Source organism: Erinaceus europaeus, chromosome 21, assembly GCF_950295315.1.
Source record: "Erinaceus europaeus chromosome 21, mEriEur2.1, whole genome shotgun sequence".
NCBI classification, from domain to species: Eukaryota; Metazoa; Chordata; class Mammalia; order Eulipotyphla; family Erinaceidae; genus Erinaceus; species Erinaceus europaeus.
This window is the reverse complement of record NC_080182.1, coordinates 40,532,718-40,549,100: the sequence shown is the minus strand read 5'-3', so window position 1 is coordinate 40,549,100 and position 16,383 is coordinate 40,532,718. Positions and strand designations below refer to the sequence as shown.

Below are 16,383 nucleotides of genomic sequence, written 5' to 3'. Positions count from 1 at the left end.
AGAAATCGAGAGGGAAGGGGGTGATAGAAAGGGAGAGAGACAGAGAGACACCTGCAGCCGTGCAAATTTTCTTCCTATTTTAGTTGATAGGACAGAGAGAAACTGAGAGACAGAAAGATAGACACCACCTGCAGTAGGGACGCTTTCACAAGCGGTAAACATGTTGCAGGTCTCTCTCTCTCTCTCTCTCCCTCCTTCCCTCTCCTTCTCCCTCTTTCTCCACCCTCTTCAATTTCTCTATCCTATCGAATAAAATAGAAAAAAAGAAAAGATTAAAAAATAAGAATAAAGACAGATACCTGCAGGCTTGCTTCACCACTTGTGAGGCGTCCCCCTTACAGGTGGAGAAGTGAGGCCTCGAACCCTGGTCCTTACACCACACTGCCTGGCTCCACATTTAACCTTTCAAGCATGAAATATCTTCCTGTTGAGGAGCGTTCACATCAGATGTCCCTCACCTCAGGCGTCTATCTGACCCAGAACCTGAATGCGGTCTCCATTGCTATCTCACATCCCTGCCCTGTGTACAAGCTGAAGACTTTCCGTTCAGGGCTGGGGCTACCCTGGATAATGCTGCGTCTGAGAAACACAGACAGCGCCTGGCGGCGGGCGGTGAGACATAAACCTGAGATTGCAGACGACTGATAGGAAGGTCTCCCCACCCCCCTAACAACAGCATCTCTTTTTTGTCCACGATGCTTTTTTTGTTTTGTTTTTTGCCTCCAGGGTTATTGCTGGGGCTCAGTGCCTGCACCATGAATCCACCGCTCCTGGAGGCCATTTCCCCCCCTTTTGTTGCCTTTCTTGTTGTAGCCTTACTGTAGCTATTATTGTTGTTGTTATTGATGTCATCATTGTTAGATAGGACAGAGAGAAATGGAGAGAGGAGGGGAAGACAGAGAGGGGGAGAGAAAGACAGACACCTGCAGACCTGCTTCACCGCCTGTGAAGCGACTTCCCTGCAGGTGTGGATTCGGGGGCTCAAACCGGGATCCTTATGCCGGATCCTGCACTTTGCGCCACATGCGCTTAACCTGCTGCGCTACCGCCCGACCCCCCCACGATGCTTTTTTTACACCAAGATGCCACCTCCAGCGTGACCAGACTCATGGGCCTATGGAATGGATGCAGTGCTCAGACAGAACTTCCTGCCACTTTCCTCATTCAAGTACATATTGGCTGTGTGAGCTTTCTACTCATGATCAAATGGCTTTTCCCCTTTTTTCCTTTCACAGTATATATTTATTTTTGCAGTTAATGCTTTGATTTTCTACATGTTCCGATCAGACTTATCTTAAGGTACTGATAAAAACACATTCCTGTATCTTTAGTTATAAAGGACCGAAGCACTGTCGAATGGGATGTTTATATGTGATGCTTCCATAAATAAATGTTCCTTACTAACTGGCCTTCTGTTGAGATCTTACTTCTGTAACTCCTATTTCATTTATTGTTAGTTCAAACAAGTAAAAATATTTTTAATCAAGGAAAAGACAAAGTAAAACTTGGATTGGGTGTGGTGTACTATTCCAAAGCAAACAACTCTGGGAAAGGAGGTGAAGGGAAGCGAGGGGGTGGGCCTCGGGGGCTCAAGTACATGACAGAAAAGACCCAAAGTTGCAGGGAGTGTTTTGCAGACACCTACCACAGGGAGGTGGGAAGTTGTTCCCACAGGTCAGCAACGGTACTATGTGAAAGAAAGGGTTTTTCCAGCCATTTGATCAACAAGTCTCTCAGTTCCGTGACGTCTCAAAACTGATGCTATGTGCTATTTATACTGTACCTGAGGCGTTTACCTGATCTGTCTCAGATCTGATAGATTGTTCATAAGAAAACATCTGGGGAGGGAGAGATTGCATACTGGTTATGTAAAGAGACTCTCGTGCCTGAGGGTCTAAAGGCCCAGGTTCAATCCCTCACACCTGCAGAAGGCAAAACTGAGTAGTGGTCTGGTTTAAAATAATACAAACAGAAATCATCTAAGGCTGCACTCTAGTTCAGAGGCAGAGATTTCTGGCCTATGGTGCCCCTCACTTAGCAGTGAGAGAATGGGGCACATACATGTGAACTATGTGTTACTTTATAGAAGAGCCCGTTCTTCCCTTCCTTTTTTCAAATATATTTTATTTATTTATTCCCTTTTGTTGCCTTTGTTATTGTACTTATTATTGTTGTTGTTGTTGATGTTGTTGTTGGATAGGACAGAGAGAAATGGAGAGAGGAGGGGAAGACAAGAGAGGGGGAGAGAAAGACAGACACCTGCAGACCTGCTTCACCGCCTGTGAAGTGACTTCCCTGCAGGTGGGGAGCCAGGAGCTCCAACCAGGATCCTTATGCTGGTCCTTGCGCTTTGTGCCACATGCACTTAACCCGCTGCACTACCGACTGCCTCTCCCCTTCCCTCTTTTATGCCATTTCTTTTTTTAAAAAATTATCTTCTTTTTTTAATTTTTTTATATTTATCTATTTATTTTCCCTTTTGTTGCCCTTGTTGTTTTTATGGTTGTTGTGGTTATTATTATTGTTATTGATGTCATTATTGCTGGAAAGGACAGAGAAAAATGGAGAGACGAGGGGAAGACAGAGAGGGGGAGATAAGACAGACACCTGCAGACCTGCTTCACTGCCTGTGAAGCGACTCCCCTGCAGGTGGGGAGACGGGGGCTCGAACCGGGATCCTTATGCTGGTCCTTGCGCTTTGCGCCACATGCGCTTAACCCGCTGTGCTACCCCCCGACTCCCTAAGCGACTTCTTTAATGTCAAATTTTGGTTATATCACTTGTTTGATGTCACACATATGGACAGAAACAGTCTTGGAAGCATTTTCTATGTGTGAAATGCTTCTGGAACTGTGAGGTATCTGCCTGCATGGCCTATTATGTTAATGCCCCAGTTTTCCCCCTCCTGGCCCATTCTCCCTCAAAAGGAATAAAGTACACTTCTCCACCAGTTGACACTAACTCCGACCATGTGAATTATTTTACATGACAAAACGCAACAGAAGTGATGGCAGGCCAGTGCTGAGCTAAACCTTCTGTCTCTTGCTTGCTCTCTGGTGTCCTTGCCGCCATCACGAGAAGGTTCTTCCCCAAGAGAGCAGAGGCCGACCCCATGATCACCGGGGCAGGGGGAGAGTGTGAAGCAGAGCTCAAGTTGAAGCAGTCTAGCTGAGCCTGACAACGCCCAGGCCTGTCCACAGACAGACTCACACGCAGTCCCAGCAAAGACCCGGGGAGGCTGAACCACAGAAGGAGTCAGTCATGACGATAAAGGAAGACAGTTTTGTTTGAAGACGCTGGGTTTGTTTGTCACAAGACAGTAAGTTGTCAACACAGCTCAAAGTGATTGTCAACCACTGAAATTCTGGACAGGACATTACAATCTGCCACCGGCTTAGGTCTGCTTTCAGCACTCTTGTAACAAAAATGTGCGGAAGGCATGTCACAGCCCTGCTTGTGCCCCTTTCAGAGCTTACCTGGGTTTGCCTCAAGCCCAGAAGAGGCTTTGCAGGAAGGACTGGCATTCCCTCCATTTGGCTGCTCAATGGAAGATGAGTTTGAATTGTATGAAATGGTCCCAGCCACAGGAGGTGGGTTGATAACTGCCCCAAGGATAGAAAATCAAGGCATTAGGTGACTCCTTTCTGAGGCAGTAAGGACTCCAGTACACATAAGACCACCCCACCCTGCCCAACACTGCGAAGAAGTCATCTTTAAAATAAAAGGCCCTGGGTCCGCATGACTTCAAGAACATAAAGATTGGGGCAGGGTGGCGGTATACCTAGTAGAATCTACACACCACCCTGTGCAAGGACCTGGGTTCAAGACCCCCACCCCCACCCACAGGGAGGGTGGGAGACCTTTAGGAGTGGCGTCTCTCTCTCTCTCCCTCCCTCCTCACTTTCCCTCTATACTATCAAATAAAAGGAAAAAGTGAAGCAGAACTTCAGCTGCCTTTCTTTCCCTCTCTATATCTGTCTTTCCTCTTGATTCCTGTCTCTATCAAATAAATAAATAAATAAATAAATAAATAAATATTAAGGAGAAGAGGAGGAGGAAGAGGAAGAAAAAAAAAGGAGAATGGGTTAATACAGCCAATGGTAAGGGTATGCAGGTTGGTAGTGCAGGTGCTGAATCCTAGCTAATCCTTGTTGCAATGAAATAAATAAATAAATAAATGCGGAAGGGAGGAGAAGAAGTTTCACGAGGGGCGAAGCGATGCTTAAAGTGTCTTTTTCGCCTTTCCCACTCTTCCTTATCAATTTCTGTCTCAATCTAATAAATAAACAAACTATATATATATACATATATATGTATTTTCATATATATGTATATATATATATATATATATATATATGAATATGAAAATGGGGCCAGGTGGTGGGGCACCTGGTTGAGCGCACATGTTACAGCGCACAAGGACCTGGGTTCAAGCCCCCGGTCCCCACCTGCAGGGGGAGAGCTTTGCAAGTGGTGAAGCAGGGCTGCAGGTGTCTCTCTGTCTCTCTCCCTAGTTCCCCCTTCTCTCTCAATTTCTGGCTGTCTCTGTCCAATAAATAAATACAGATAATAATTTTAAAAAATTGAAAAGAAAGACCATTAAGCCACTAGAGACACTATCTAACTGAGTCCATATTGATGAAATAGCAAATGTGATAGATAAATACGTGGTAAGACTGAAAACTTCCTCACTACAAATAAAACAAGGGAGAAACTCACAGCACATACACTAAGTCATGTAGGGAGTAAGCTCTTGTGCAAGGTGAGCCTTGTGTAAACTTGTGCATCCTGCCCTATGCAGACAGGACAGCCTCACAGCGTCCCCCACACAAGTGTCCCAACACCGCATGCTTCCCAGTATGATTTCAAAGTTGCTAGAGACCATATTGAGATAAAAGGCAAAAATGGAAGACTGCCTGTAGTTTCGATAGTTGCCGGACTAGCTTCGCGAGCGGGAGCCAGACGACTCATGGCTGAGCTGTACGCAGTATCTCTTTATTTATGCAGAACGCAGCACAATCTAAACCAAGCTAAGCTAAACTAAACTAAACTAATATACTTGCTAAGTAGGGTGGAAACAGGACGTGACGTAGAGAGTGTGGGGCGAAAAGTAACTGGTGGAGATGGGGTGACTAGGAGAGGGGGCGGAGCAAAAAGATATCGTGAACCAGTGGGGATGAAACCAGTGCCCTGCAGGCAGGGCGGTGCTCAGTTAACAGTGGTTATGTAAACAGAACACAGTGTTAAGCAGGGGGGATTCAACCAATGAAACAGAAGGGGTTTTTAGAAGCAGAATTAGAAGCAGACCAACAGATAGTGACAAGGACTGGAGTAAGGATCCCGGTTCGAGCCCTGGCTCCCCACCTGCAGGGGAGTCGCCTCACAGGCGGTGAAGCAGGTCTGCAGGTGTCTTTCTCTCCCCCTCTGTCTTCCCCTCCTCTCTCCATCTCTCTCTGTCCTATCCAACAACAACAACGACAACAATAATAACTACAACAATAAAACAATAAGGGCAACAAAAGGGAATAAATAAATTAAATATTTTTTTAAAATTTTAGAAAAGAATTGATGAATCTGGGTTAGGAATATAGTGTCTATGAGATTTCTCTGTTATTTTTTTTTTTATAAATAAATCTGAGAGAATTTCCAAACTATTTTAGCAATTTGGGGAAACAGGATGTTTGCTATCCAGACAGGGTGAGAGCAGGTGAGGGGCACAGACAGTCTCACTGACACCGGTCACAGGGAATATAGTTTGGCAGTGGTAGCAGATGCCCAGAGAGGATGATGGTCTGCATTTCAACGTAGTCACAACTCCATCTGAAGAGGACATTCCCAGCAGCCAGGAAAAGGGTGGGATATGGAAACTTATCAATAGAAAGAGACCACCCACAGTACTTCTAACTAAACAGCGATGAAAGTCTGTGAAGAGTCAGAATACACTCAGGTGCCAGCCAGCTTTCCTCCCAGCACACAGACCTTCTGGATTCCAAAGTCCATCAGTGATTCTACACAGAGAAAAAGCTCAAGTGATTCCACAGACATCTGAGTATCTTGCAGTTGTCTAATTGTCTAATTGTGAATGTCATTTATCACAGTTGTGGAGCTGTGCAGACATGCCAATTAAGTGGATGATTACACTCTTCTCCCACCCCTCCCCTGGGTGCCCCGGCAATTACAGTAGAACGGGGGGCGGGGAAAACAGTCTGCTCCAACTGCTTCAGGTACACCGCAGAGTAGCCACGGTCTAGCTGATGACCCCAGCCACAGCAATAAGTTGAAATTCCCAGAGGCTCAGAGGAGACCACTCTGGCTTCTCCAGCCCTCGCCTGCAGATCACAACGTGCCAGAGGCTGGCTGAACTGGGAAGCTTACTGAACAAGAGAAAATACAGACAGTAGTTTTGGGAGTCGGGCGGTAGCGCAGGGGGTTAAGTGCAGGTGGCGCAAAGCACAAGGACCGTCTACGGCCATAACACCCTGAACACACCCGATCTCGTCTGATCTTGGAAGCTAAGCAGGGTCGGGCCTGGTTAGTACTTGGATGGGAGACTGCCTGGCAAAGCGCAAGGACCAGCATAAGGATCCCAGTTAGAACTCCCGCCTCCCCACATGCAGGGGAGTCGCTTCACAGGTGGTGAAGCAGGTCTGCAGGTGTCTGTCTTTCTCTCTCCCTCTCTGTCTTCCCCTCCTCTCTCCATTTCTCTGTCCTATCCAACAACAACAACATCAATAACAACAGCAATAATAACTACAACAATAAAACAATAAGGACAACAAAAAGGGAATAAATAAATTTTTTAAAAATATTTATTTATTCATTCATGAGAAAGACAGGAGAAGAGAAAGAACCAGCCATCACTCTGGTTCATGTGCTGCCGGGGATCGAACTCAGGACCTCATGCTTGAGAGTCCAATGCCCTAGCCACTGCGCCACCTCCCGGACCACTAAATATTTTTTAAAAAGAGAGAAAGTCGTTTTGCTGTTGTTGTTTGTTTTGGTTCCTCCCTCATTTTTATTATTTTTTAGAAAAAGGCAGAGAGAGAGAGAGAGAGGGAGAGAGAGTGTGCGTGTGTCTATGAGACCACAGCGCTGAAGCCTTCTTTAGTGCAATGGAAGCCAGGTTCAAACTTGGTGTCCCATGCGGCCGAGCAGCACACGGCCCAAGTAAGCTGTGTTGCCAGCCGCAGGGGAGTCATCACGCACAGCGGAAATACTCCCCGTGACGTCCTCCAGAAAAGAGCCAAGCTGACTTTGCTCAACAGCTTTGGTGTCCCCTTGCTCGAAGGAAACTGGGCTCTTTATCCATCCCCTCGACAAGCATCTGCCCGCACATTTGCAGCGCCCACTAAAGCTGTCCAGTGAATGGGCTGAGCTCTGTAGGAGACGGAGGCAGACCTCTTAGGAGGTCTGATCTTGGGCAATTTGTTATTCTTCTCTCTCCTCTTTCTCATCTGTGTAGTATGGAAAATAATAATACTAATCTGAGTGTTTGTGCTAAGGCTTGAAGATCTGAGGAAAGTTTAGAGACAAATACATCATGTCCACATTACTGTTGTGAAACCCACTCTCTTGATATCCAGGAGTCGTAATCGAAGCAGGAAAAAAATACACGATTAGAACTAAAAATGTAGCTCAGTGGTCCTTGCATGTGAGCGATGCCCTGGGTTCAGTCCCTACCTCATCAACAAACAAAAAAATGGTGTCAGGGCAGCTGGGGTGACAGTTTAAGATGTTGGGGTACAGAACTACTGCCTGAGGCCCCCCGTTCAGTCCTCGGCTCTTTGTGTCTAGAGGCCATGCTATGGTGTCTAGCCACCTCTACCGTCTGTCTACCTCTACTATTTCTGTCTCTTTATCTCAGTAAAATAAATACGGGATTTCTTTTTTAAAAAAAATCTTTTTCTTTCTTTTGCCTCCAGGGTTATTGCTGGGGCTCGGTGCCTGCACTATGAATCCATTACTCCTGGAGGCCATTTTTTCATTTATGTTGCCCTTGTTGTTTATTGTTGTTATTGCTGTCACTGTTGTTGGAGAGCGGAAGGGAAGACAGAGATGAGGAGAGAAAGACAGACACCTGCAAACCTGTTTCACGGCTTGTGAAGAGACTCCCCTGCAGGTGGGGAGCAGGGGGCTCAACCCGGGATCCTTACACTGGTCCTTGCACTTTGCGCCATGCGCGCTTAACGTGTTGAGCTACCACCCAACTCCCAATTTCTTTTTCTTTCTCTCTCTTTCTTTCTCTCTTTCTTTTTCTTTCTTTCTTTCTTTCACCACAGCATTGCTCAGCACTGGTTTATAGTGGTACTGGGGATTAAACCTGGGGCTTTGGAGCCTCAGGCATAAAAATCTCTTTGTAGAAGCGTCATACTATCTCTCTCACCCTTAAATAAATTTTTAGGGGGCAGGGCATGGTACACCCACTTGAGCACACACAGTACCATGCACAAGGACTCAGGTTCAAGCCCCTGATCACTACTTACAGGTCTCTATCTCCTCTTTCTCCTCTCAATTCCTATGTTATCAAATTAAAAAATAAAAATGTTAGAAAATTATAAAAAAAATAAAATGAGTTTTTGAGGGGTTGAGTGGTGGTGGCACACTCAGTAAGAAAGTGCATGTCACTCGGCCTAAGGACCTGGGTTCGGACAAGACCGTGATCCCCAGCTCCAGAAGGGAAGCTTCAAAGTGTTAGAGCAGAGCTGCAGATGTTTCTCCCCCCCACCGCCATTTCTCTGTCTCCTGCCAAAAAATAAAATAACTAGTCAAAGAGGCTGCCAGGGGAAGTGCCATTGTATAAGCGCGGAGCCCCGGTGACTGACAGCCTGGTGGCAGTAAGTAAGCAAATGCATATCAATGGAACAAATCAAGTTTTTTTTAAAAAGGAACAAAAACTAGGATCAGGATCATCTGAGACAAGTACCCTATGGCACAGCTGTTCTCAAATGTCAGGTTCCCCTGAGGACAGTTTGGTTTTGGCTTGGTCCGGTCTGGTCCGGTCTGGTCTAGGTCAGCTCTGAGACTTATGGGTTGCCTCAGGAACGAAAGTCTATTTTGTACTACTACTGTGATATCTCCCCAGCCCACCCTGAGGAGTTACAAAGGCCTCCATGTCCAGGCTGCCCATCCAACAACAACAACAACAACAAAATCAGTGGTAGCTCGGGCTGTGGGTAGAGCAGTGAATGAGCCACAGAGGGCACAAGGCAAGTCTCTGGGATGGTATGACTTCATTTTTTGATGGCAGTGTTGGCTATACACCTTTATGGGCATTTCAGAACCATATACTAAGAGGGGACACTTACTGTATCAAATATATCTCTATGTGTTTTGCTCTTTTTAAAGAATAAAATTATCACGGTCCGGGAAGTAATGCAGTGGATAAAGCATTGGACTCTCAAGCGTGAAGTCCTGGGTTCAACGCCCAGCAGCACATGTACCAGTGATGTCTGGTTCTTTCTCTCCCTCTTTCTCCTTCTATCCCTCTCATAAATAAATAATTTTAAAAAGAATAAAATTATGTTCCTAGAGGTGATAACTGCAAACTCCCAGAGCTCTCTCATAAAGTCTGACACCAAAAGTGTTCATTCAGTCTCTTGCCCTGGCCACATAGATAACCAATGTTCTGGCCTTGTCTGCTCAACTTCTTTCAGTCTTTCTAGGGCAAAAGCAATTCCTATCTTCTAAGCTAAGTGTCACTCAAAGTCCCATGTCTTTCTTCCTCACAAAATGCGCTGATGACTCAAGGCAATGGCAAGAATGCGCTAGCCCTACGGAGAAGTACTTTCTGTCCTGGGACTCAAGGCTGCTCTGTTGCTCAGCCCTTTTACCATTCATTACTCATGAGAGCTACTTGATACATCAAACAGGCATCACAGATTAACAAAACAGACTAAGACTTGATTCTGGACAAATCTGTTATTGGCCAAGACTAACAAGTGTCTTTTTTTAAAAGTTGGGGTCAGGGAAAAATTAGTAAAGTCATGGGCCCCTTGGAATATACCTAAAATAGACCTACTAGCTTTATCCAAAATGGAGACCCCAGTATTTATCCGCTCTATTCTTACCTTTAGGTTCCTGATTATTAAACCATTTGTTCTGCTTTATATCTTAATGCTTTTTCAGCCACCAAGTTGCAGATGCTACCATGATGCCAACCTGACTTTCCTGGGCAGATGACCTCACCAATGTGTCCTGGAACCTCCATCTCCCCAGAGCCCTGCCCCACTAGGGAAAGAGAGAGGGGCTGAAAGTATGGGTCCACCTGTCAACATTCTAGGGAAAGAGAGAGGGGCTGAAAGTATGGGTCCACCTGTCAACATTCATGTCCAGCGGGGAAGCAATTACAGAAGCCAGACCTTCCACCTTCTGTACCCCACACTGATCTCCCAGAGAAATATCCAACAGGAAAGCTTCGAAGGGAGGGGATGGAATACAGAAGTCTGGTGGTGGGAATTGTGTGGAATTGTACCCTTCTTATTCCACGGACTTGTTGATCATAATTAAATCAATTAAAAAAGTTGACATTCGACAATAAAGCTGAGCTGCTGTGTTTTATGCTTTCCCTAAAACTGTGATGTGCAAACTCAGCTACTGCTGCTGCTGCTGGACTGAGCTGCACCTGCTCTCCTCATTAGCAGAGAAGCCAATGTAAGATCTGCCAAAGGGTTTACTTCTTCGCTGGCTTGAGTCTTCAGCTTCTTGATGAAACACAGCTGCAACCGACACGTCCCGGTCGTTATCTGACATATAAGAAGAAATTTACCTGTTTGGATTCCTAGCTGGCTGGTTCTGGAAGAGGCTGAAAGAAAATCCTGATCCCAGATGGGAGAGTTTTGACTATATACTTCTTCTTCTAACATAGACAGAAACCTAGACACAAAAGTAAAAACAGAAGATCAGTGTATTATTACCGGATCAAAAGCCTAAACAATCTAACACATTTCCTTAACATCAGCACAGAAATATGCTAGTGAATCATGACTCAAAGGATGACTTAGACAGGCAACCTGGTACATACTCAAATATAGAAATGCATTTTGACAAATATGACCTCTGTGATCTGCACCAACCAACATAACCTAGGCTACAGAGAGCTTGTTGCCTTACTTGATTGCTTGTTTGTTTTGCTAAAGCCCTGCTCAGCCCTGATGCACTGTGATGCAGGGGGATTATACTTGGGACTGGAGATCTTCAGTCATAAGAGTCTTTCTGCAGTAACACTGTGCTACCTCCCTGCCCCAGAGAGCATTTCATCAACAGAAATGTGTTAGTCCTGGGTGTACTGAACCAAAGTAAAAGACTCTGGGGTGGGGTGGGGTAGGTTTGGGTCCTGGATCATGATAGCAGAGGGATTGAATTCCTATGTGGAAAACTGGGAATTGTCATGCACATATAAACTATTGTATTTTACTGTCAACTGTAAACCATTAATCCCCCAATAAAGAAATTAAAAAAAAATCTGTTAGTCCTAGTCAATGGCTATCACTGTCCTTGCCATTAATGTTACAAAAATTAATAATTAACTGCTTGTTATTTGTCTGTACTATTATAAGAACTTACTGAATGAAGCCTTTTACCAGCCCAAATGAACTATACATTTTATTTGTATTACACAAATAACCCTAACCCTAACCCATACACACACACACACACACCTTTTACTACATAATAGACACTGCTGTATTCACTGATTGGTGTTAATTCACTTGATATTCCTCTTGAGCTTTTTCTTTTACTAGACCTACCTTACAAATGAAAAAACTGAAGACACAGAGTATTTAAATGATTGGTACAGAGCCCCATAGCTTGTACACTGCAAGGCCGACACTGAAATCAGTTATTAACTACGACATTCTCTTTCCTCTCAAGTTACAAATCAAGTGGATTTCACATTTGGGGGGCACACAGAACGGCCTGGAAGTCTAGTTAAAATTCTTACTAGAAATATAGTTAGAAATATTCATGCCTCACCTAGCTTCACTGAATCAGTGAGCACAGGCTTGAGTAATTTCAGTAAATTAAGACAATTTTTTAATTTATTTAAAAAAGGAGACATGAACAAAACCATAGGACAAGAGAGGTACAACTCCACACAATTCCCACCACCAGACCTCCATATCCCCTCCCCTCCCCTGACAGCTTTCCTATTCTCTATCCCTCTGGCAGTATGGACCCAGGGTCATTGTGGGATGCAGAAGGTGGAAGGTCTGGCTTCTGGAATTGCTTCCCCGCTGAACATGGGCAAGACAATTCTTATGGAAATCAAAACTGAGAACCTATAGTTCAAATACCAACATAAATCTGTAAAGTACATAACCTCTTCCTGAAAGTCTTTTTAAAACAGACCATAAAGTACTTAATCAAACAGTTGCTACTTAGACCTAGACAACCTCCTCACCTACCCCCTATTTCATTTCCCTCAATCACTCCAAAGCTCACCTTGTCAGACAAAGTTAAGGACGACAGAATCTGGGTAAGGACAAGAGACCGGCACACTTTAATGATGACTCTTTAGTCACTACCAGGCCACCCCATCTCCCGGGGCCCTAGTCAGGGAGTCCTGGGGTTCCCACACGGACATGATGGGCCTAGACCTCTAACAGACCCCTCTCTCCACTGTCACTGGTCATCTCCACCAGGAACAACATAATGGACCCCTTTGTGGGCCCCTGCAGCACCTTGCCCTCAGTGTGGATCAACAATGGTAGGGACTGTTCCATTTTACGAAGGGAGGTTGGACAACATACTCCACCTACTACCCGAGGAAGACAGGTCCTGAAATTAGTGCAGCCTGGAATGTTCCTAGCTGTGACCATACAATAAAAGCTCAGACCTACAGGGATGCAGAGGTTACACAGGCTCCTGTGCTGAACATGGAGCCCAGATCAAATCGATGGGGTTACAGTTAACAGGGGCCCCCTTGGAATATAAAATAGACCTACTAGATTTTTCTAAAATGGAGACCACAAATCTCATCAGGAATATTCTTGCTTTTAGGTTCATGGTTAATGAATAGTTTATTTTGTTTTATATCTTACTTCTTTTTCAGCCACCAGGTTCCAGATGCCAACATGAATTCTCTAGACAGACGACCCCACCAATATGTCCTGGAGCTCTGCTTCCCCAGAGTCCTGCCCCACTAGGGAAAGAGAGACAGGCTGGGAGTATGGACCGACCAGTCAACGCCCATGTTCAGCAGGGAATCAATTACAGAAGCCACACCTTCCACCTTCTGCATCCCACAATGACCCTGGGTCCATGCTCCCAGAGGGACAGAGAATAGGAAAGCTATCGGGGGAGGGGGTGGAATACAGAGATCTGGTGGTGGGAACTGTATGGAATTATACCTCTCTTATCCTATGGTCTTGTCAATATTACCATTTTATAAATAAAAAGGTTTTTTTTCTTTTTTTTTTTCTCTTTTTTTTATTTATTTAAGAAAGGATTAATTAACAAAACCATAGGGTAGGAGGGGTACAACTCCACACAATTCCCACCGCCCAATCTCCATATCCCACCCCTCCCCTGATAGCTTTCCCATTCTCTATCCCTCTGGGAGCATGGACCCAGGGTCACTGTGGGTTGCAGAAGGTAGAAGGTCTGGCTTCTGTAATTGCTTCCCCGCTGAACATGGGCGTTGACTGGTGGTCGGTCCATACTCCCAGTCTGCCTCTCTCTTTCCCTAGTAGGGTGGGTCTCTGGGGAAGCTGAGCTCCAGGACATATTGGTGGGGTCTTCAATCCAGGGAAATCTGGCCGGCATCCTGATGACACCTGGAACCTGGTGACTGAAAAGAGAGTTAACATACGAAGCCAAACAAACTGTTGAGCAATCATGGACCCAAAGCTTGGAAAAGTGGAGAGGAAGTATTAGGGAGGGTACTCACTGCAAACTCTAGTGTACTGTTTTCTTACTTTGGTGCCATACTCCAAACTCAGTCAATTTCTGCTTTGCGTTTCTACTTCTTATCCTATGGTCTTGTCAATATTACCATTTTATAAATAAAAAGTTTTTTAAAAAACATTTTATTGGGCTGGAAAGATAGTATGATGGCTATGCAATAGGCCTTTCATACTCAAGGCACCAGAAGTTCAGGTTCAATCCCTAGTACTAGCAAAAGGCATAGTTAGTTGGTGCTTGGTGTTAAGGAGTGGGATGGGGAGAGGGAGGGAGGGAGGGAGGGAGGGAGGGAGGGAGGGAGGGAGGAAGAGAGGGAGGGAGGGAGGGAGGGAGGGAGGAATGTTTTCCATATCAGTGAGAGAGAAGAAAAAAATCAGAGCATCACTCTGGCACATGCAGACAAAGATGGAACGTCATGCTTGAGCGTCTAATGTTTTATCTACTGCGCCACGTCCTGAGTTGCTACAAATTTCTCCCCTTTCTGGCCTCCAGTGTTATTGCTGGGGCTCAGTGCCTGTACTGAATTCACTGCTCCTGGTAGCCTTCTTTTTTCTGTTGTTTTTGTTAGATAGGACAGAGAGAAATGGAGAGAGGAGGGGAAGACAGAAAGGGGGAGAGAAAGACAGACACCTGCAGACCTGCTTCAAGGCTTGTGAAGAGACGCCCCCTGCATGTGGGGAGCCGAGGGCTTGAACCGGGATCCTTACACTAGTCCTTGTGCTTCTTACTATGTGTGCTCAACCTGGTGCACTATTGCTCAGCAGGCTACAAGTCTCTCTCTCTCTTTTTAATTTATTTATAAAAAGGAAACACACAAAACCATAGGATAAGAGGGGTACAATTCCACACAATTCCTACCACCAGAACTCTGTCTCTACCTAAAAAAGAAAGATGTCAGAAGGTGGGGGGTGGGGGGGACCTGGCTGCAACACTCCCTTGAGACCTGATCAGCACCTCGGGCTTTGAGTATATGTGATTCTGCTGCCAAATCCTACCAGGTATAAATCCCCAAGAGCCTCAGATGTTGTCATAATCCATGAAAGGGGATTTGAAAGAAAAATTGGGTGGCAGCATTAGCAATAGAGGAGAGAAGAAAGCAACAACGACATTCCGCCTGAACACCATCCATGTGCCAGAACTATGGGCTCAAGGAACAAAACACTGTGATTAGCCAATATCTGAGAGAAGCAAAATAAATCTGTGGGGGAAAAAATTCACTGCTAAAAAAAATTAAAATTCACTGCTATGCAAAGTAGTTAGAATTTCTCTTTTAGGGAGTTGGGCGCTAGCGCAGCGGGTTAAATGCACATGGCACAAAGTGCAAGGACAGGCGTGAGGAACCCGGTTCGAGCCCCCAGCTCCACACCTGCATGGGAGTCACTTCACAGGCAGTGAAGCAGGTCTGCAGGTGTCTGTCTTTCTCTCCCCCTCTCTGTCTTCCCCTCCTCTCTCCATTTCTCTCTGTCCTATCCAACAACAAGGACAGCAATAACCACAGCAATAATAACTACAACAACAATGGAAACAACAAGAAGGAAATAAATATTTTTTAAAAAAGAATTTCTCTTTTAATATCCTAAAAGGTGTTCAGTGTATATGGTATTGGGAGACTAGAGGGGATACGGTCCTCTTCTTCCATTGGCTTAGAGACAAAGTGCAAACTACAATCTATAATCATGAAGCCCTGGTGGTGTGGCAAGTACAACAGAAAAGTGACTAAGCTGCCCCAGAGGGCTCGCAGATCTGACGGCCGTGTCACACAGCCACTGGGCGGCTGACAGTCTGACACTCGACACAGTGCCCCACCTGTCACTGCGTGTTGGTGGGCCGCCTGGATCCTGTCGTGTCAAAGCTCTCGTTCCTGCCTGCCCTCAAGTCTCGAGGTGACCCTGGGAGGTCACAAGAGCAATGGCTCACCATTCAAGGGGAAGGTGACTGGTAGCCTGTGACAGCGGCCTCATGGAAGGTCTGCCCTGTATCCACGCCCAGGTTACCGACCAGCCTGGCATCCAGAGGTGGTGCTAGCAGGTGGCCCAAGAGATCTGGTTACCGGCTGGCGCGGTGACCTTACCAGACAGACCAGTGCACCGTCCTCAGTCTTGTAGGAAGATGCTGGAAGGCTGCCCGCACCCTCTGGAGAAGTCCACGCAAATCATGGGGAGTCATAGCTGGCCAAGCTCGGCGCCTCACGGCATTGAGTACCCCCCACTGCTCTCCTGGTTCATGAATTTGGGAGGGAGGGGCTGTATTTTGTCCCCAAAAGGTAAATGAAAGGGGGTTTGTAAAACTTGAAGAAAAAAGAGAGAGAGAAGTGACTAAGAGAAATGCTTCCATCTTTAAAGAAAGGAGCTCAGACCAGTTAAAAGCCGTTCACTGCAGCCTACGAGCCTGCACAGAATTCCCAGCCCACAAAGGCGGCGGCATGAAGCTGTAGTGGAAGGACCTTTTCCTGGGGGCGACAAGCCCGTGTCACGGCTGCCT

At 45.8% G+C, this 16,383-nt stretch overlaps 1 protein-coding gene across 1 annotated transcript in view; it reads right to left on the bottom strand.

The window, feature by feature from the left end:
- Positions 1 to 16,383, bottom strand: part of KAT2B (lysine acetyltransferase 2B) — a 138,061-nt gene that overhangs the window by 42,384 nt on the left and 79,294 nt on the right. The window contains exons 7-8 of the mRNA XM_060180874.1: positions 10,766 to 10,872; positions 3,477 to 3,602 (exon numbers count right to left, since the gene is read on the bottom strand). Coding sequence (XP_060036857.1) covers positions 3,477 to 3,602; positions 10,766 to 10,872 — 233 coding nt within the window. The remainder of the gene's footprint in view (positions 1 to 3,476; positions 3,603 to 10,765; positions 10,873 to 16,383) is intronic.